The sequence below is a fragment of the Aythya fuligula genome, chromosome 1, assembly GCF_009819795.1.
Source record: "Aythya fuligula isolate bAytFul2 chromosome 1, bAytFul2.pri, whole genome shotgun sequence".
In the NCBI taxonomy this organism is placed as follows: domain Eukaryota; kingdom Metazoa; phylum Chordata; class Aves; order Anseriformes; family Anatidae; genus Aythya; species Aythya fuligula.
Window position 1 is genome coordinate 23,528,757 of NC_045559.1, and position 22,174 is coordinate 23,550,930.

At 43.5% G+C, this 22,174-nt stretch overlaps 1 protein-coding gene across 1 annotated transcript; it reads right to left on the bottom strand.

The window, feature by feature from the left end:
- Nucleotides 1-16,616: 16,616 nt before the first annotated feature.
- LMOD2 (leiomodin 2) lies at nt 16,617-22,174 on the bottom strand. Its single transcript, XM_032207583.1, has 3 exons — nt 21,902-22,174; nt 17,008-18,354; nt 16,617-16,668 (listed from the first exon to the last, which is right to left on the bottom strand). The coding sequence occupies exons 1-3, from the start codon at nt 22,172-22,174 to the stop codon at nt 16,642-16,644; spliced, it is 1,647 nt and encodes a 548-aa protein (XP_032063474.1). The 3' UTR covers nt 16,617-16,641.

A 22,174-nucleotide genomic window follows, 5' to 3' on the forward strand; every position in this document is an offset into this window, starting at 1 on the left:
CTAGCGTAAAACTGTGTGGTTTTTAAGTGCTAATTGTGGCGCAGCGTTTAAAATAGATGTACATCTTGCTTACACGCTTCAAAAGCCATTTTGGTTGCCTAGCCAAGTTCACGAAGCAGTAAATAGTGGTTGTCAAATCACAGCGGTTTTGATGTCTGGAAAGTTGGATTGTGCTAGTGAATAAACACAATGAGTAAGAATGTGACACCCCGTGCTCCTGGCACATCTGACAGCTGCTCAGCAGCTTCTCTGGAAACAGCTACTGCTGCAGGCAAGTGCAATAATACGGCAACATTTCAAGGTCAAACAAACTAGATTAACTCCGTTAATCTAGAGTGAATACTAACTAGTTAGCTCTTCGCAATGAATGCTGCGACTTAGGAGGTTTTTTGAGATGTGAATCCTCGTCTTGTATGCTGCAGTGTTTGGGCTTAGGACGCTTCAGCCTGGTTTCCTCTAAACCACCTGAAGAGTCTAGCATTTTGAGTTTTCATCTGGTGTGTGCTTTCTTCTGAAGCTTATTGCTTCTCTGGTGTTTAGGCTGTAAGTGGAAGACAAAGTTGAAATTGTTGTGTAGAGGGTGTGCTGATTAAGTATATAAAGTTCTCTCTGCTCCATGACATGAAGCTTAAAAAATGTGTTTGCAGAACTTTTTTTCTTATTTTTCTTCTTTGACAGTGGTTACTTTCCCAAGTAAGATGTATGTAAAGAGGAAAAAGGAGATGTTCTTTTGTTTATAAGACTTACTGATCCATTGCAACAGCCTCTATCTAATCATTAGAGGAATTCCTGGTCTAATTAAAGCTCCTGAAGCTCAAGTACAGCGATAAGCAGCTTTATTTATAGAAAAGTGTAAATGGGTTAGGGAAGCTTAGAAGATACTAAACCTCTCTCAAGGGCCAGAGTTATCCTCTAGCACGGCAGTAGGGATGCCTGTTGCTCTGTATTTGTTTGTTGCCTAAAGTTTTCTTGCAAGCAAAAAAGGCACAGGGCAATGTAAAGTGGAACAGAAGCTGTGGAGGTTTAGTGTGCAGATTTGAGATCGGTTCTGGGTGACACCAGCCCCATGCTGTTCTCTAAGGTGGTGGTAAAAGCATGAGGATATCTGCACAGTTACAGGGGAGACTTGATTGTATCAACTAACTACTATAACACATCTATTTTTTGTTTGAGGAGATAAACCATTAGTTGGAAATCACTGGTTTCAAAAGGGTGAACACGTTGAGAAGAGAAATAGCATTGTTGCATCAATACTGAAATATAAATAGATGTTTTTGACAAATTTTATTTTGTGCTGAATTTTACAGTATTTGCAGAGCAACCTGCTCAGATGAGCCAGAATAGTGATATATCAGTTCTTCAAGTTTTTATTTTAATGGGGTTTAGGGTAATGCCTGCAGGACTTGCCCATCTTTAAACAGCTTAATACGTGCTTGCAGTGGAGGATCTTGGTATTTTACATTTATTGTATTCTATTGGTTAGTGCTGACAAACACAGTCTGTTTTACTAGTGCTCTGAAAGGTTCTTAGAGTCTTTTTGGAGTGAACTTAAGCCATTATTTTGTGCTTTTCCCTCCCTGAACGTTAATCGTCTCTTCTGATTTTTGTTTTTCCAGCAGTGTGAATTTTATACTTGCTACTTCAGGACTGGTGGTGTGCAAGGTTTTCTGAGAAAAAGCTTCAGAACTTATAAAAATACAGAGGAAGTTCTAAAAGAGCAATAACCAATGTTATGTTTTTGTATGCCCCAGCTGGGGGACACAATAGTATCTGGAGTTTAAGGCTTGGGAATAAGAAATATAATGCTTGTATCATATATCAGACACAAAGTATTTGCTTAAATGCCATCGGCAGGCACACAGAATCGCAGTTGGCTCTTATGAATGTTGATGCCAAAAACCAGGCAACTACCAGAGCAGCTGAGCTGGATTTGGAGCCCTCTGTTGTGAGGTGGAGCTATCCTGTATGCTCAGGGTTCAGACTGCTCAGAAGCTTGTGCCTTTTTCTCAGCCCCCACCTCATTTTTACTGGATGCTACCATACAATTAACACCCTAATCCGTACAGAATAGATTACTGAAATTTACCTTCTGTCCCCAAGGTGTGTAGGAATGAGAGTACTTCAGGAGAGCAAGCAAACCACTCTGGTATCTGTTATGTTAAACAGTGGTCAGGCCTGTAATTGGTATTTTTTATTATGCTAATAGTGGATTATCTGGTATAAAATCAAATAGCAAGGTCATTGTATCAAAATTGGTGTCCAGATCACATAAAAGAGAAACTATAGACGGTGATACTGCTGTTGGGTATGCTTTTGAAATGGGCATGCTATCGATTAGTACCCAGGATTGCACCCAAGCCCTATCTATGCAACACGTTGCCCTTTTCATATGTGAAATCAATATAATTCTTGGGTGAAAAGTGTAGCAAATGGTACTTGGACCTTTTTATTTCTCCACCATGCCTACATTTTGCCAAACAAATAATACATTTTTAGACATATTTCTAGATGACCTTTCCAACGCTTGTGTCTGAAAGGCAGGCATACTGTGGTTTAGAGAGGGAACTACTGATTTTCTTGGCAGGAGGTCTCCCTGCAGACTCCGTGTTCTTAGAAAAGTATTTGAATATAGCACATTACGTTGGTGATGTGTTCCTCAGCCAGACGACCTGTCATATGTGGGTTACTGCTTATGGAGAGAATAGTTCTTATGATTTTATTAATAATAATTTGCCATAGCTCTTTATGAATTACCCCAATTCTAATGCAAGCTATCACATAAAGCAGAATTCTTACCAGGCTAGGAAAAAAGGAAAGTTACCAACAGAATTAAGTCCTCAGCAAGGTGCCTGGGAAGCAGGAACATCCCTACTGGGATTAGTGGCTAAAACTGAAATAAACACATACCAAGAGTGTTCAGAGATCTGTAAAAAAAAAAACAAAAAAAAAAAAAAAAAAAAAGAGTTGACTACAACTCTGCAGAAGGAACTATAGAGTCCAGTAGAGCGAGACAAAGAAAAACATTGTATGAAATCATTCTGTAGTGTTTAAAATGGTTTCCTTTGTGCTATAATGTTCTCTCTGCCAGCCTTGCAGAAGCTGGGATGGCTTTCTGCAAGATGGCTTTCTTGCTAAACGTCCTAGCCAGATAATTTATCTTTTTCTCACAGATACGCTGTCCTATCTCAGCCCTCACTCCTCTCAGGCATTCTGGTCTTCACTACAAACGTCTTACTCCTGAATATCTTTCCAAACTTCACCTCCAAGGTAGTAGTACACTTGCCTGAAAAATACTTTCAGCAGCCTCCACAGCATGCAGGTGCAGCTGTAATACATGAGCTGTTTCAAAGTGAACAGAAGTTGTCCTGCTGTGGACACCTCGTGGTAAAAAATGGTCTTATCTATGTATTTATCTGAAGGATGCTCAGAGGTAGAGAGAGTTCTGTGTTGATTGCAGTCATGGGCAGCGTGAGAGATGGGTGGCTGGTAAAAGGGCAGCTGTAATCCAAGCTGCATTTTTCAAGGAGTCAACCCAACATGCATCTCCGTGGGCACAGAAAACAAAAAGAGCAAATACTGCTCTTACTTTGCCTTTCTTTCTGGTAGCCTGGTTCATCACGTATGCAGACTCTAGGCTGTGGAGCTCAGGAAATCACAGGGACCACGGGCAGTGACTGGCCAGGGTGGTGATCACTTCCATGCGAGGAATCTGCCTCCTCAATCTCTGTCCAGTCTGGAGTGGATACCTGGATCTCAGATCAGTTTAGAGCAGCATTCTTTGTACATCTATCTGTGTACATCACAGATGCTAGCTAAACAAGAAATCTTCAGTTACGCTGTGGTGCGGAGGGTTTAGTGAGACCTGTGCATTCTGCCAACTGGAATCACTGCACTGTTACCTGCAGACGTAAGGAACCTGCCTCCTGCAAGGCTGTAGCTGTGCCCCCCCTGGTTGGAATCAAGTGCTGTGCTCATTGAAGTTGTTAGTCATGTTTCCACTGTCAGAACAGCCTTTCTGTGAGACCTGAAATCAAGGAGAATGAGTGAGGTACAAGATGAGATCATTACAGACCTTCATAGTTCCTGACCAATGCAACTAGACTCCTTTAAAACTCCCTTATGTCCCTCCCCAGACTGCTTTCAGCACTAAGCCTCCTGCCTTCAGCCTGCTCCTCGCACATCCCGTCTCCACACAGACAGAAGTCTAACCTCAAGCAGATCATCTCTTGGTGCTCTTTTGGAGGCAACTCCAAAGAGCAGTGCCCACCATGGAACAGCATGGTACGCTCTGCATGGGACAGCAGAGTGTACAGAAGCCCAAAAGGAGCACCCTATGGGCTATGTCCCCATGCAGCAGGCCCCACAGCTCAGATTCAGAAGCACCACCGCTAATTTGGAGGAAGAATGATCCATGGTTTATGGTGTTGGTTATGAATTTGAGGTTTGGCTGCATTGTCTCAGAAATGGATGATGTTTTACTGAGGGTGGGATTCATCCCACAATAGACACCCCCACTGGTCCCACTTGTTCACCCTTCAGAGACCGATGACAACAGCTCATCTCTGCTGACTGTAGAGTGTGGGCGCCCACTGAGCAGGGGTATATACTTTAAGGACTTAGATGTAGGTGTCTTACCTGAAGCCAAATCTCTCCCCAACTTGTTCTGTGCCTCGGTAACCCGCCTGTATAATGGGGGTAAAAGCAGAGCAAAGTTAATGCAGATAAATACGTATCACAGAGTGGGTGAGGTTGGAGGGCACCGTGGAGGTCATCTGGTCCAGCCCCCTGCTCACGCAGGGCAATTACAGACCAAGGGACTGCTATCCACAGATGCTGAATTTTTAAGTTATCTTGATTCCCAGATTGAAAATGCTGGGTAAGTTTTTATTATTATTTCTATTAGGCCTGATTTTCAGAAGTGGCAGATTGGGTCATGCTCTGGTGTTGCCTTGAAGTGTGCTTTTGAATTTAATCTCATGTGTGATCAGAATGCAGCATGCAGTTCCCCATGGGTTTAGTTTTAGTAAACTACCTACAAAAGATGTGACCTGCAAATAGCATTTGGGACTTGGAGCTGCAAGGCAGCTGCTAACCCTGTGGTTTACAAGCAACGTGTCCTCCTGGGGTCAGCAGCACATCCTATGCGGCAGGAGGACCTGGCTGTGATGGACGGGGTCAGCAGCTTAACTGATCCTGAACACCGAGTGCTCCCTGGGGCAAGGCGCCCGCGTTCATACACCCCGCAGCAGCTCTTCCCCTATCATATGGCCACAGAGCTCTGCCTGTGTAGTGCAGCGGACTTCACTGCTGATCGGCCACGAGCAGTCACATTTCTTCCTAAAGATGCAAAGAACATGAATTGTGCAGGTGTGAATTGCTATAAAATCACAAGAATCAGTCGCTGTTCTGAATTCCTGCACGTCTGCGAGATCAACGGGTGCAGTGGTGCAATTACCACGCTTTTAGAAAGCTGAGGGGCCTCGGAAGATTTGAAGCATAGGAGGCATTCTGTTTACAGCCTGGATTTATGGCAGCTCTGCGTTTGCTGGCTCCTGGTGGTTTCATCTTACTGCTGCGTCTGCCTCTATCGTCCTCATTTGAAAGGGGCCATCCTGTTTTCATCAGGGTGCACATTAAAGCTCTGCCTTTGTTCGAGGAAAGGCAGCCAATAGCTTTGAAGTGTGTGATAATATTTTTGCTGCAAGGGTGACAGTCACACTCTGGACGCCCCAGCTTCTCACACCATCATGGGACATTAGGAGAAACTGTCACTGGATGCTCCTGAAATCCGATTGATTTATTTTTCTCTTTTGTTTTAATAGTTTTACTAAATTAAATACTGCAGCCACGTGGCAACAACTTCAGCTCCCTACTTCAGTTGAAGGATGTGATCCATGCTTACTTCAAACTGTTGCACTTGCCATATATTTTGAGGTCCTAACTAAGAATTTATTAATCTTTCTGCATAATTTTCAGTGAACAGCTGCACTCAGCTCAGAGACAGAGAGGTCTTCCAAGAAACACAAGGGCAAATGTAGCTCTTTAAATCTGACCTCCTGTTTTTATTACTATGAAGACAGTTGGGTTCTAATTTAATAGCATCTATATTGCAGCATTAAAGAAGGAAAAAAGAAACAAAAACATTGTGTTTTGTTTTGCTAATTTGACCAAAACTGGCAAAATGTTCCTGCCTGAGGGAACTTCTGAAGGTCTTGCTCAGCAGAAACTCAGACACATAGGAACTCCAAAGTTTTTCATTCAGTTTAAATACTGGTTATTCAGTTCACATGTTGTTCAGGTCCTCCAAGCATTTTCCTAACGCTAACCAGATTGGATGGCGAGGTGCTGTAAAGGTCCAGTCAATAAAATGTTACTGCTTAAGTTACAAATTGGATTTAACCAAGGCTTTTACAGCAGTGTGTGATAGAGGTACACCTCCTGTCTATTGCTCCTTATTGCCAACATTATATTTTATTCAGTCATGAAATCTTTCCACCATGTCACATTTAGAAGTATTAAACTGGAGTGAAATCTTGGTATGAAATCAATTGGCTGAATCGTGTTGGCATGTCCTGGGAATAGTCAGGATTGGGGGGTTGCAGCAAGAAACACAGTGGTATGGCACATTTGCTAGCAATAACCTCAGTCTCAGAGAGGAACATGTGTTTAATTGGTGTGATACTTCAGCCACAGGTGCGGTGATGAATGGAGATACCAGGCTGTGGAGAGTGAGAGTTATTATCTGCACTGAGCAGCTCTCGTGCATCATAGCTACCTGTTGAGGCCACGTTGTATGAGGTAGTCTTTGTATTTCATCCCTGGTTCCTCTTGAACATATGCTGTTTTAGAGGAGAACACACCAGGTGTGCAAAATACAAAGTTACATGGCAATGGAAGCATCTGAAGCAATCTGCACAGGATCTATGATCAAAGCCCCAAAACATCTCTAGGGCACATGAGCTTTTGGCAGAATTCATAGACCAGACACAAAGATTGGAATAGCAGGCTTAAGAAGGGATTTGTCAGGCTATCTGAGGCAGCGACCCATTCCACAGAAAGATATCGGTGTGTACAAGAATATATCAAGGGATCCACAAGTTCATGTTACAGTTTTGGCAATTCTTACAAACTGCAAAACATTTGGCCATCTGGCGGTAACTGGCAGTTCAGAGACTTAAGTTCAAGAAAGGACAGGCCCTTGTAGTACTGGAGAAGTCCTTCGAAACAAAAATCAGTCTGATCAATGCTCTCAGACACATGGTCTGATTTTTGGATGGTCCTGTGTGGAGCCAGGACTTGTATTCAATGATCATTGTGGGTCCCTTCCAACATGGGATATTCTATGAAGCTGTAATTCGATGATTCTAATCCACTTGGAGAGAGGGTTAAGTATTTTATCAGCTCGGAAAGAGGCTGATTTGGAAAGCAGATGTTTAAACATCCATTGGAGTACAAAGAAATTAAATCCTGGAGTGTATTTTGGGCAGTTCCTGGCAGGGGAGTCCCACCACAGAAACAGCAAGCAAGACCTGGATAGTCAGGCTGCTTCTCTCACTCTAATGAGAAATTCCACCCTGGATGAATTGGCCCTTTCCTGAGAAAACAGCCACCCATGACTTCATTATCACTTGATACCGGGCATCACTACTAACATGAACACAATGGGACAATGCCAGAAAGCCAATGGGCAAGGTGAGAGGTGGGGAAAAAAAGCTTGGATTACTCAGGTGTGCAGATCTGATAACAACTTCACATCCCCAAGTGCTCACCACCACGTCTCCTCTTCTGCTGCTGCCTGAGTACACTGTCGGGGAGTACATCTGAGGGGCCGTGGACTGGCACGCTGCAAGGGTAATGGTTGCTTCAGGATTAAGCTGTGGTTTGTTAGCTGTGGTCTTGATTAGATCACAGCTGGTTAACATGTGCAATGGCAAATAGCTGTGGCTCTGTTAGATTTGAATGAATGAATGTCAAAAGGCCTTGTGTCTGACAGCACAGTCCAAACACTTCGTGAACTCCAGCAGCTCGATGCTGTGCCCACTGCCCTGGGGAGCCTGTCCCAGTGCCCGACCACATCTGGGTGCAGAACCTTTCCCTAACCCCCAGCCTGACCCTCCCCTGTCCCAGCTCCATGCCATTCTCTCAGGTCCTGTCGCTGTCCCCAGAGAGCAGAGCTCAGCGCCTGCCCCTCCGCTCCCCTCGTGAGGGAGCTGCAGGCCACCATGAGGCCTCCCCTCAGCCTGCTCTGCTCTGGGCTGAGCAAACCAAGGGACCTCAGCCGCTCCTCATATGTCTTGCCCTTCACCATCTTCGTAGCCCTCCTTTGGACAATCTCTAATAGTTTTATGTCCTTCTTACATTGTGGCACCCAGACACAGTACTCGAAGTAAGGCTGCGCAGAGCAGAGCAGGACAATCCCTTCCCTCACCCAGCTGGCAGTGCTGGGCCTGATGCACCCTGGGGTACAGCTGGCCCTCCTGGCTGCCAGGACACACTGCTGGCTCATCTTCAACTTGCCATTAACCAGAACCCCCAGATTTCAGTGGGGCTGCTTTCTTGCCTCTTGTTCCCCAGTCTGTACATATAGCCAGGGTTGCCCCATCCCAGGTGCAATGAGCCCATGCATTGCAACTCTGAATTATCCATTTTAAATGATTCTATGTGTCCAGTGCAAATGGTACAATGAGTAATGGGTTTAACTTTCCAAACAAGAAGACTAAGCACTAAGGAAAACTTTCCAGTGATATAATGGGGGATTGTTTAGGGACAGATTGTTTAGGGGCACTAGGATTTCCATCTACAGAGTGTTTTTAATGATTGAATTATGTTTGGTCTTTCCTTGGAGCGATGGCAGCTCTGAAAACACTTTCTAGAACTAACCTGTGTGTTCTGCAGAGATACGAAGCTGACACAACTTGCTCAGTGCCCTTGAGACACACTGTGTCTGATAGCAGTGAGCCAGCGGAGAGGGATTAGAGCCCAGGATTGTCTGACACCCAGCTGTGAGCTCAGTTCTCCATGTGATCCATGGGATTCATCTCAGTGGGAATTCGAGAGCAGGAGCCAGTGGCATGGCAGGGTGATGCAGGCTGCTCAGCTGTGCTGGGCTGTCAACATCCACAGTTCTGTTGTCACAAGAGTCACAAAGAGCCTAGGGTATGGGTCCAGAACAACCTAGGCCACGCTAAAGGCATGATGCCCAGACACCATCCTCCCTCTGTACCCGGCTAGAGGCTCTCCTCACCTCCCTGCACCAGCAACATAGCACCAAGCCTGTAGGCAGAGATCTGTGGAAACAACCAGCAGAACAGTGTTCCTTTCTGTTTGATTTTATTTATTTGTTTCTTTGTTTGTTTTGCCAGGTTAGTTTTGTGGTGGTTTAGCTCCCTCAATGCACAGCCAGGCAGGCAGAGGGCAACAGGGACCACCGCTGTGGTGATTCAGAACTGCAAAGTTCTCCTGGGGCTGCTCTGGCTGGTACTGCACCTAAAACCCATCAGTTAGGATGTTTGCAGTGACTGTAACTTAAACTATTTTTGATCACTGTAAAGAAACTGAAGTTGGGATTATGAATAATTAGACAGAAGATAAGCCTGTCATGAGACACAGTCTACATGAGATGCAGTCTACAGAGCCCACTGGGGACAACTTGGAGTTGACTGAAAGTCAAGTAACATTGTCCAGTGAGGCACCCAAACCTGTGTGATAAACTCAGATGTAAGGCAGAAAAATTTGCACCAGCTGGGTGCTGCCTGTGCAGTCACACAGCTTCTGGACCAGGGTGGGTGTCTGTTTGACTGGCTTGCAATATGGGCAGCACTGGCTTGCATCTGCCTGCCCTGTACAGCCTAGACCAACCCACTGTGGTAAGTAAAGATGAAAATGAAAAGCTAGATGTTGGCGGAAGTGTTCAAGAGCATTTGAAACATGAGCACCGTTGCTTTCCTGCTTGTTTGTGAAACAGAGGAACACATGCATGTATCACAAACTTAAAGAGCAGTAAACTGAGACCTAGTGAAAGAAGTGACCCAACTTTGTGTACACATAAACACTTCCTTCAGGTGCCTGTGAAATTCACTGCTAGATGTGTGGCTCATTTACAGCCCTGAGGAACATTCATGAGTATGTTAATGAACAAAATAAAGCTATAGCTCTAAATGTTTCTCAGAAAAAGCCCTGGAAAGAAAAACCCAAGAAATATTTAACACTTTACAGCTGGATTGACAGAATACTCTCATGAGAATGGTGTAATGAAGGGAAGAATTTCGTGTCTATGGAATTGAAACATCAGATATCTCCTGCACAATAAATGTCGTCTGGTAAGTTTCTTCCTACGAGCCACAAGGAGGTTACTCTTTGTGAATCTTGTGAAATGATCTTCTAGGCCTCTCCTGGGAAACAGCCCCAGGGTATTCTCCTTGAGGTGGATAAGCAATTCTTTCTGTCCTCTCAGGTGCCTCTATACTTGCTTATTAGGTGGCTAAATCAAAGAAATTGCATGTCTTCCTTTTGATGGCATTCTCATACAGTGGCATCAACCTTGGGGTTCCTATTCTCATGGCTTGCTTCACCTTCATTTACAAAACTTACCGTGCTTGGCCATGGGCTGTGCTTCTCTGACAGTTTAGAATTACACTGACACTAATCATATACACTCAGGTATTCAGCCAAAAAACTCCCACTAACAATAATAATAATAATAGTAATAATAATAAATTGTATACCTCCTTATATCTGAAGATTTTTGAGTACATTTGAATTGGTGTGACCATGACCTTGAAGGACTGTGAGGCAAAACAGTATTGATATCTCCAATTAAGAAATTTACCTGAGAGGACACAAGTAGCAGAAGTCCATCCTAGGACATCATAACCTTCAGTCTGGGCTTTGAGATACATGTTCTGGCTGTTACTAAAAACCCACTGAGAATTTTTACTTTGACAATTTTTTTAAGATAAATAAGTTTACTTGTCTTAAAGTTCTGTAGAAAAACATTTACTTCTGCCATTAAAAAGGCTTTTAAAGCCTTTTTAAAAATTCATATTAACTTTAAACTGGAAAAGCAAAATGTTACAGATAGAAATAAATGCACCTGACAGGCAGGCTGTTGCCAAGGTTTTTAAAAAGGGAATAATTTTTCTATGTTTCCATTTTTTGTTTGGACTGATCCTTCCTTTCTGGTGACAACAGACATACAGGAGGCTGACAACTTCTTTGCCTTAGTCTTCACTGCTAGTCAAGCTTCCCACATCTCTCCAGTCCCTGAACCTCTAGGCAGGGGCTGGGAGAGCAAAGAGCCTCCCACTGTAAGCGAAGAGCAGGTTCAAGACCACCTGATGAAACTGAACAGGTACAAGTCTATGGGGCCTGATGACATGCATCCCAGGGTCCTGAGGGAACTGGCTGATGCAGTTGCCAAGCCAATCTCCATCATAATGGGATTGAGTTCACCCTCAGCAAGTTCGCAGATGACACCAAGCTAAGTGGTGCAGTTGACACAACAAAAGGAAGGGATGCCGTCCAAAGGGACCTGAACAAGCTTTATAAGTGGGCCCATGTGAACCTACTGAGGTTCAACAAGGCCAAGTGCAAGGTGCTGCACCTGAGCATCTAGCAAAAGATTTTGGCTTCTATGTCATACTCTTTCTCTGAAGTTGCATCTGACACACAGATTTCAAAATAAAGCATCTTAGCACAAATTGTAGGGGATTTTTATAACTTCCAATACTATCCTGGCTTGAAGATCTTGTGGAGTTATCTAACAGCATTAAAATAATAATGGCAGGGCCTTCTGTTACAAGCTTCAAGCTTCTGTTACTTAAAGTACCATACCATACTACCCTTTTCATAAGCCTCTTGCATTATTTTAACAGCAAACTGGTGTATTTGCCCATTTATTTATTTATTTATTTTCAACGAGAAAGATGTTTTAACAACCTTTTTGTTCTGTCAGGAATTTTCTTCTAATTTCTGATCCAAATGTAGCCATGCATATTTTATGCCCATTGTTTTTCAACTGCTAACACCATCCTGTGGCTGAATAGCTCCTTCCCCTTTGCATTATTTATAGACATGAGCCGAAATCCTTTTGAGCCTTTGTTTGGCTAGACTGATCCCACCACCTGTTCTCATTTCTTCTTGTAGGATGGTCTCCTCAGCTTCCCAATTATCCTAGCCATTTTCTGCCCTGCTTCCAACTCAAAACAATTTGTCATGACTCTTAGTTACCAGAATTGTACACAACCTCCCAGATGATGTTTCACTTGGGCTTACACCCAGGAACAGTTCTTGGATCTACCTCTCCCATTACATCCACTGACTAGAGGTACTTTAAGGTAGTTAGTAGTCATTTGCTCATAAACCAAAGAAAAGTTCTCTCTATTTTGGCTGCAGAGCTGCTTTACATTAATTATTATTTCCATATATACAATGAATTTTTGAGGAAACTGTGCGAGTGGAGGAGTGGTGTCTTGAATACTCACAGCTTCTCTTCTATGCTGGAGTGGCTGGTGTGCAGGTGAGGAAGGGTCTTTGGCCATAACCTCCTGCTCCCCTCCACCTTGCAGTCCCCAAGGCCCCAAAACATCCATCCTCCAACCAAGTCTTGATGGAACAGCACTGCATATGCTCCTCTGGCTTCCCATCTCTATGGAGCACAGGCTTAGCCTCCAGAAATGTAGGTGGCTTCACCTGGATGGAGCCTTGTTGGCCACCTGCCCTGATGAGTGGGAAGAAGGCACCTCCATGGTGCCAGGGAGTTGGATGGAGCCTGTTGTCAGACCAGCACACTTATCTCTAGAGAAATCCCCAAGCTGCACAGGTCACTACCCAAAACTTTTAAGAAGGGGCTCAGCAGGAGGGAAGAAACTTTCAAAAGACATGGAAGCAAAATCTCTTATGCTTTTACAAGCTTCTTTTCTTTTTATAAACTCAAACACTTCCCCAGGTGATTAGGCACAAACTGAAGGACAAGTACTGCAATTACAGGTAGAAAATGAAGCTCTGAATTTTCTGGTGCTTTGGTAGGTCTATTCTCTCACACTGGGCCTTGCAGCATGGATGCTCACATGGAAACAGGTTACAAGGGCCACAGCATGAGGCTGCAGCTGAGGCAGTGCCTCCTGGTTGGACTATCCAGAGCACAAGGCCTTGCAGGGTGGCACAGCTCCGACCACCACACAGTGCTGCCTGCCCCACATGCCCAGGGCAGCCTGGTGGCAGGTCACCACTGCAACAGCACCCTTGTAGCACACAGTTCAGAGCAGCTATGGGGTGCCAAGAGGACCCTGTGTCCATCTCAACCACCACATGAAGCTTCTGTGACCTGCATAGTCCCACTCCCACTCCCCAGGCTGAATTTGGGGGAACACTCGCAGGAGAGATTTGGCTCAGTGCAAACAGGGGAGGCAGGTTTTGTTATTTTTTCTATGTCAGAAAGCTACAGTATTTCTGCTCTTCAGTGGGCTGGTCACTTCTGCAGTCCATGATGAGACAAATAATGTTCTAAGGACATGTAGGCTGTTCCTAAAAACAATATAACCTCTTGTCCTGCCCTGCCTCTTTGCCTCTTCAGTGACAGCAAGTACTTGATTATTCTTTGCAGCTCTCTTATTGCTGACGTATTCATTTTGAGAGGTTTTTGTGTGTGTGCATTCTCTGACTGGTCTTTGACAGCAAGTGGGCAGCCACGTGCTGCAGGGAATCCTTTGAGTTCAGTCGAGGAACATGCTGCACCCCAGGGCCTCCTTGTCAGCCCTGGTGAGGGTACAGGAATGTGCAGGAGCTGACCTAGGGGACATCCTCCATACAGGCCAAACAAGAGGCTGCCAGGCCTTCGGAGGAGGTTATTTGCCTCCCTGTGACTCAAGGGAAGGGAATAGAGAGTGAAGTGAGCCCAGCAGCAGGACCTGAGCCCCAGGGGAGATACACGAGTGCAGGGGTGTTTGCACCCAGGGGAGCTGAAGCTTGGCAGGGGGACAACTTGGCAGCCCTCCACTCCTGACTCGTGCTAAGCTGGGAGGTGGCATAGTACCTCCCTGAGTGGTTTCGTTTGCTTGTCATATGGTGCTCACTTGCCTACTTTAAAGGAAAACAAATGGCTTCTTGGAAGCTGCTCATGCATCCGGGAGGAGCAGGACGCTGACCACAGCAGGACTGATGTGCGCCTAAGAAGAGAAGGGGCTGCCTTCCCCTTCAACAGGGCATCAAAATCTTAACAAGGTGTTTTCAGGGGCCCTGTCTCACAGCTGTGCAAGTAGGAGACAGGCTTTGAAATGCCTCCAAGTCAAAGTGCTGTGAAGTTTATGTAGGCAGAAGGTAATTACCCAGATTAGAATTTGGCCAGGACACAGGACTGACACTTCATGAAGGAGTGTGCCACAGGAGCTTAAATAACCACAAGCGATTGGCGCTTCCGTGACTTTACCTTTTAGCAGAAACAATAATCTCCAGCAGTGGAGTGGTGATGGAGAGACAGGACTGATGAGGAAGGTGTCAACAACTGCAGGCTGCAGCGCGGGTTCAATCTTCATAAAGTCCGCATCCATTTCCCTTCCCCTTCTCAAATATATGAGTTGTAAAGAAGTAACTCAAACCACTGTTATTGACCTGAAAGTTGAATTCTACCTTTCTTTTTCTTCTTTTTTCCTAGCGTTCTTTCTTCTTCTGCATTTTTCCTTCCTCATCTGCCACTTTTCAGTATTCCTTTTTTTTTCTTCTGTACAATTACTTTCCTCACTTCTTACTCTCCATCTAAATCCCCTCCATTGTGCTTTCCTGGAGTTCAGTCCCTATCTTTCATTCTCCCTTCCAACTTCTTATCTGCTTCTGTCATTTGATTAAACATTTTGCTGCTTCTTATCCTTCACAAAGCTGTCTGGGATTGTGGGCCTCCTCCTGAGCATGGCTGCATTCCAGTACTGCTTATATCCTCAAAAGATCCCAGGCTCCAGCTTCTATGTGGTCATGAGTGACTGGCCACAGATTCAATTTTATGCTATGGGATTCTATGCTGGCATAAAGGTAGCGGAAGACTATCTGTATGCATATTTCCTGTGGTAATAGGTCTAGAAATACTCATGAATTGTTGTGAACCTGAGACTAGAGGAAAAATGTTGGGAAGTGTTTCAGTTAGTTGTAAATTGCTTTTAGTTGTAAATTGCTTTTAGTTGGTTCTACTCAGTAACTACCAAAGCAAATAAATTAAAAATTGAAAGTGTATCTTCACCTTTTTCTTATCATAACAGTAACTTTCCTGGCAATTCACCAACGCATCCCTTTTCTGTTATGCTTCACTGCCCTCAAGTAATTTGTACCTCTTTCTGGGGAAATCTATCTGGTGAATATTTCCTGATACAACCTTACCTGTAGTTTTTCGGTACCACCATATTGGATGACCATAAATACTTCTTTCTTGTGGTGTTATGTAAAAGAAATACCAATTCTCTTACTTTTTGCTAAAATAAGTAAACTAATTAATAATTAGTTGTTTTTCAGAAAACCTTTACTTCTCCTTGACCTTCAACATCTTCACTACTGCTTGTTTTTCTTCATGTTATTGCTGCCTTCATGCTATCTGATGCACTGAGAACCATGACTAATCAGACAGAGCTGGACTGTCTAGTACTACACGAAGAAGGGCTGCTCATGCCATTGCCTGTGATGTGATACCTCCAGCCACCCAGCTCCAAATGATGTTGGCTCTGCCTCTGCCATATCATGTTGACGATTCACACTCAGCTCAACTGGTATCGTATGAAAGTCCTTTTCCACCTGAATGCAAGTCTGCTCTTCAGGTTTCTCTATCTGACCAAGTCTTGGCACTAGGGTTAGTTCTGCCTAGATACAGTGGTGTGCACATGGATGTCAGTTGAATAATTCTGCTGCACCTTAAAATATCCATGTTAATTTTAACGCCTAAGTCAACATGAACTGCAGCTCTGGCCATCACCCACTTTTCCCTTCTGTTAGATGAAGGTTTAGGACCTGGTATACAATACCAGTGGCCTGGTAAAGCCCACAACTTGATGTGAGTTGTATATATATAGTCTGAAGAACCATTTTCTTTTTCTCTTTTTCTTTTTCTATGGAACTGTACTAACACAGACTCAGGTACAATCCTCCAAACAAGCCTGATGCATGCAGGTGAGAAAGGTTTCATTTTCTTTCCTGGGAGATGTTCCTAATGTTCACACAAAGATCTGGCAGGATTTCAGTCACAAAAACCCAAGACTATGTTTCTGTTTAAAAGCTTCAAACTGCATTTATTGTAAATTTATGGAAAAAAATAATGAAGAAACCACAGGTTGGTAAACTATTACATCTCAGTGTGAAGAAGTTGTCCAGTGATTTGCAATCAGATATTGAAAAGAATATCTAAAGAAGCAGCAATTTTTCAATAGAAATCTTATTAAATAAAAAAGAAAATTATTTCCATATTTACAGATTATAAGGCAAATGTATCCTTAAAGCATTGTTTAGTAGTTAGTGGGTTTATTTCTTTGAAAGGAAAAGGGAAATGGTTCAAATCTAAGAGGGTACTTAGGAAGCAGCTTGCTACAGAGTCTATTTTACCACTGGTGAACAGCCCAACAGCCTCCCCTTGACCACTGCCATGCTCTGCTTCTTCTGTCATCCAGGCTTTCACCGAAGGGCTTCTGGTACCTCCACCTACGAAACACAGAGAGGTGGAAATCTCATTACATTTGATGTACAGTCTGGGTGTCAAAATTCCTTCCTGGGCTGTAGGCACTCTCCCAAGATCCCTCTGCTAATCACCACCTCCCATAACAAGCCTGAACCTAGGAAAGTACCTCACTTTCTGTCACAATCTCGGGTAAATAGAAGTCAGTGTGCTAAGAAAAGCCTAATCAGAGGAAAACCTCCTCCCGAGTATTTTATGTTCGCATTTCTAAGAATGTTTTTATTAAATATCTATGTACTAAAGTTAATTGAGTTTGTGCTGTATCTGAGCCACGATCAGTTACAGAAATATGATCTCTTACTTACCCGCCTTAATTGTTTTATGCTGCTTGCTCGAATTGCTTCCATAAGGTTGTCATGGAGAGACCTCTGTGGGGTGGAGGGTCGGGTGGAGGGTCGGGAGCCTTCTTCTGATCTTCTGTCTGAGACCGATTTTAGAGAATCTTTAATTTCTTTCAATATGCTGTTCTCATGTTTTTTGCTTTTTTTGCCTTTTTTCTTTTTCTGTCCATTCTGTAAGGCTTTTCTTGAGCTTTCTTGCTGCTTGATGACTTCAGCTATGTTCCTGGTTGGTGCCTTCTTCTCTGGAATAACTGGGGGAGGAGGAGGAGGAGGAGGAGGAGGGGGGGGTGGAGGTGGGGGTGGGGGTGCAAGAGCTGGCGGCTGACTTTTTGCTGGTGGTGCCTTCTTAGAGAGCTTTGGAGAGGACCAAGGTGAACTCTTAGGTGACGTATAAGGTGAGGAACGAGGAGTCCCCTTCTGCAAGACTTTGGTCTTTGGGTTGATGGCTCCATCACAACCAGACTCTTGCTGCCGTTGCTCCTGCATACGCTTTTGCCTTTGTTTATCCATATTTCTTGTCAGAATACTTGTCATGCTCATCCTTGGACCAGCAAGGTCAAAGTGGTATCCGAGCTTGACCAGAGTGGTGTTCTCTTTCAACAGTTTAACTATGTCCATTTCCACCTGGCTGCCCATAATATGCCTTTGGTTGTGGAACCGTAACTCTGTTAGAACCTTGTTATGCTGCAAAGCTCTCATGATGGCCAGCACTCCTTTGCCCGTGATAAAATTTGACTCAATATTCAGACTAGTTATATGCTGATTTACCTTTAACATACCGGCAATTGCTATTGCGACATTGTCATCAGCGTGTGTGTTAGCCAAGCTGAATGACTTGACTACGGTGTTGTCCCTCAGGGCTTGAGAAAATTGTATAAGCATCTGTGAAGTGATGTTTTCAATGTTATTTAGATTTACCTCTGTGGTGTCTGGGTCATTGCTCCGAACTTTTTCCAAAGCATCCTCAATAACGGTTGGGTTTCCACACGGATGGATGGCGCTGCTTTTAAAGCTCAGATTGTCTGTGTCTTTACCATCGTGGCCATTGAGCAGATTTTCACTGTCCTTCGCACTGTTACTCTTCTTGTGTCTCGTATGGTCAGAACTCCTGCCATCCTCACAATTCACAGGTCTTTCACCAGCTGCAGCATTTTGCTTTTCATTGTCCTCATCATCACTGTCATCTTCATCTTCCTCCTCTTCTTCTTCTTCCTCTTCGTCATCCTCTTCAGTATATGCCTCCTCAGACACTTCACTGTTGCTTTCTGTAAAATATTCTTCTTGAATGTCTTCTGAATTGTCATTTTCTTGCTCTGATTCCTGAACGGGAATGTAGGTGTGGGTGTTAAATACAATCGCAGTAACATAGCTACTGCCTCTTTGCACAAAAATAATTATCTTGAAACTACAGAATTTAATGCTGATAGCTAAAAATAAATTCCCAGAAACAAAGACAATTAAGGGAACAGAAAAACTGTTTCAGCACCTTACACCTTTTTATCATTATTTCTTTCATTTTCTTTAGAAGACAAATGCTTAGTGTAAATTGGATTAGCTTCCCAGATGTCAAAGATTTCTACCAAGAGAAGACTTAATACAAGATACCATAACATGGATAAACTTCATTCTCTTTGTTTGTTGGCATGTCTACAAGGGGCTATTAAATGGAGCTGTATGGGTCCCTGCCAGCAGAAACACAAGACTGCAGTTTCAGAATGGATGTGATATGTGAGCAACAAGTTTCTTGACTTCATAAAGATTAGACAGCTGCGTCAATGCTCAGTCTCCCTTGTATACATTACCACATCCAACAAGGCTAAAGAATGCCATGACTTAGAATACAAACAGTGTCTGCATGTGTAAACAGGCATATAGATGTGGAAGATAATATAGTATTACATGAGTCCTGCAGAAAGGACTCTGGATAAACTAAGGGTGTTATACACGCTTAGGAGCAATTTGTGAAGAAAAGATTACAACACTTTCCCACAGGTAACATGTAATCGTGTCAATAAACCCCAAATCTCTTCATGTTTGCCAACAGCCAAGACTCTGCTCCTGAACAGTTGACACAGGCCAGCTGCCATACTGCAACGGGTTATAACTCATTGCTTATTCAATGAGTGTTTTTCTAAACCCCAGGGTTATTTCAGTGTGTTTGATGGGCACCCAAATAGCAGCTTTGGATCCACTTCTCAAAGTTCTGCCAGGTGTCCTTAGCAGTTATGGTGGCAGTGGACAATTCTCCACGTGCAGGAGCAGCTAAAGGTCTGTACCCCTCAAAAATCCCACTCTCCATTTGGAGAGCTCCAGAAGCGTGGCAGCATTGTGCAGGTCATGACTGAGCCCCCGAGCTGTGACCAACCCTCTTAACCAAAAAGAGATCTTAGGTGTCCTTTTCAGTCTACTGGGCAAGCCAGAGTCTAAGTTTTTTATGTTTGTAAATGCTTTTAAAATTTTGGATGAAGTGTAGTGGTTGCATGCACGACTTTATCAACATTCATGTTTTGGTCTTTGTAAAATAGTAAGTGTGTACTTTGTGGAGACGCAGTGATTCAGTTCTGTGCTTCTGGAAAACAGAATTGTTACTAACTTGGCAGCTTATTTTTAGAAAAGCTGTGTAGATTTAGGTTTTCTTAATTATCTGGTTCTAAAAATGCCAGTGAAAGGTTAAAATAATAGTAATTACAGATTGCATGGTACCATTTCATAGTCTTGAGCAGTTTGCTGTGTTGGGACACATGAAAATCAGACGATACTTGTAGTGTTCACAAAAGCCTGACTTTAATGAAACAGGTCATCGAACTGGTCCAGCCTACCACTGCTGAGAGTTCAGCACATGCAGGGTTTGCAGGATCCAGCTCCATCACCCTGTGCGTGGAGGGCTTGCAGGATCTGGCCTCCACTTCTCCTGCAGAGTCTGTGAAGGAAGTCCCTTAACACAGAAAGTTGCTGTGCTGCATATGGAAACAGGGATGTGTTTAAGCCAGGTTTATTATGGGACTGAGATTTGTATCTGCAGCTTCTGCACAAATATGCAGCCTTTTAAAAGCTGAAAACATCGGTTATCCAGGAAAGCATCTGTGTTGCTATGCTTTTATCTGCCCAAGCATATACCCTACAGTCTTCAGCACAGCTGCATATGAGCAGAAGCTTGTGCCTTTGAATGGACTGCTAATATGTTTTGATGACTCTAGATAAATATAAATAAATAAACAAACTTGATTTTTCTCAGAGGCACTTCTAAGGGTAGAGGAGGAATTTATTTTCCCAGCACGTACATCGTCAGCTGTCGTATCTCCATACATGATTAGATGCCATATCTCACAGCAACCTGAACAACAATTCTGCAATGGAGTACTCCTCTTTGCAGATCTATAGAGACATGCCTGGGTATTGTGGCAGCATTTCAGTACAGGACTGCTGCCGGCAGCCTGCAGGGCTTCATCTTACTTCATGGTAGCAACTTGATGAAAAGTTAGGCCACAGATAGTCAACACAGTGAGATAAATACCTCTGGAGGGCATGGCACTCACCCTAAAAGGCTATCTACAGGATGTGTGCCTTCTGAAGGGGCTGATGTCTTGCCACTAACTATAGAAATAGCACAAATAGCTATCTTAAATAAGGTGCCTAACTTTCAGACAGTTGAGGGCAAAGAGATTGCTTTCAAGAAACACAGAAAGCGTTTTCTTACTGCCTTCATTTGTGCCTCCGACATCAGCAAGAGAACACTTTCCTATTTTTGGACACTTTTAGAAATTTTCTTCTCACATCTAAAGGAACAAAGGCTTTTGCAAGCATTTCAAGGTTTAGCTATTAGCACCTTGTTAATACTATACAGGCATGGGAAACCATTCTGTGACACAGAATGAGCCCTGTTCAGAAGGTTTTTGTAACCAACCAGGTTTCAGGTTCCAGGCTCATCTGGAAAAAAGCATTAATCTTGCCATTCCGTTCCTTAGCACTTGACAAACAGGGAGTGAAGTCCACGTCTGCAAGCTGATACTAATGGTCTGATGACAGCTAGCACTCGGTGTGCTTGCCTACAAAGACACTACAACACCATTCACTAGCAGGAGCAAACACTTAACTGCAAAGAAATCCTGACTATTATTATCACGAGCTAATTTTATCCAAGTGATTTTTCTCTAAGACAATATTTAGTCTGATGTAAAATTGGCCTAATTAGATTTTCTTGCAAATGAACTGAGCTCCTGACAAGGCTGTTACAAGTTGAGATTTGCTTTTTTTTTTATCTTTTTTTGTATTTTTTTTTATTTAAACATAGAAGAACATGTCCTCATAAGGCAAAACTTGGTCTGGAGCAGTGCTTAAAAATCAAAAAAGTTACTCTCACACCTAAGTCCTTGCTTTGCTTTGAAACTACAGGAAGCTGTTGAGAAAACAAAAGCTAATTTTTGAAAGAGCTCAGTCTCACAGATGGTTTCTGCAAGGGCTTAGGGGATGATTGCTTCGGTTTGGTTTGGTTTGTTTTTAAAAGGCAGCATATAAGCTTTTAAACAAAATCAAAAGTTAACCAAAAGTCTATATCGCTACCTGGCAATAACTTTTAGCCTGTCCCTTAAAACTGTATTCCTACCCATTTTTTAATCACCAGCAATAGTTTTTGCAGGATTTTCTTCTGTTTTCTGCTAAGCTTGTAATGTACTTCCAGAGAGGGTGCAAGAATTCTCTGAGCCAATTCTCTGTGCTTTAGCGGGCACAAACATATCTCCAACAATGTTCTTAAAAATGTTACAAGAGACAGAAAGAAAATAAAAGCAGCAAGTGAGATCAGCCAGGGAAGAAGAAGTCCTGACATTTCTAGGAAGCAGCGAACGCCTCAGGGTCTTACCTTGTCGCATGCACCCAGCCTCTCTTTTTCCAAGAGTTTTCTGGTCTCCCTCTCCCAGTAGGCCATCAGTGCTTCCCTGCTGAAAGTCCCTGTTGGTGTTTTCTCTGTCAGACTCTTTTGCCGTTGCCCTACGGGAAGGTTACGATCAGGCTCGATGTCCTCCAGCTCCCGCTCCAGCTCCTTCAGCTCCTCTTCAGTGAGAGAAGCGAGGAGCTCATCTTCATCAATGTCCTCATATTTGCTCAGCTCTCTTCTGTAGCCAAAGGTAGACAT

Bases quoted from the DNA above. Each gene is read 5' to 3' on its own strand.
- LMOD2 (XM_032207583.1), bottom strand. From the start codon at position 22,174: ATGTCTACCTTTGGCTACAGAAGAGAGCTGAGCAAATATGAGGACATT. The intron at 18,355-21,901 runs GTAAGACCCTGA...CAGGAATCAGAG, and splicing joins GGCTGGGTGCATGCGACAAG to CAAGAAAATGACAATTCAGA. The intron at 16,669-17,007 runs GTAAGTAAGAGA...TGTGTTTCGTAG, and splicing joins GCATAAAACAATTAAGGCGG to GTGGAGGTACCAGAAGCCCT.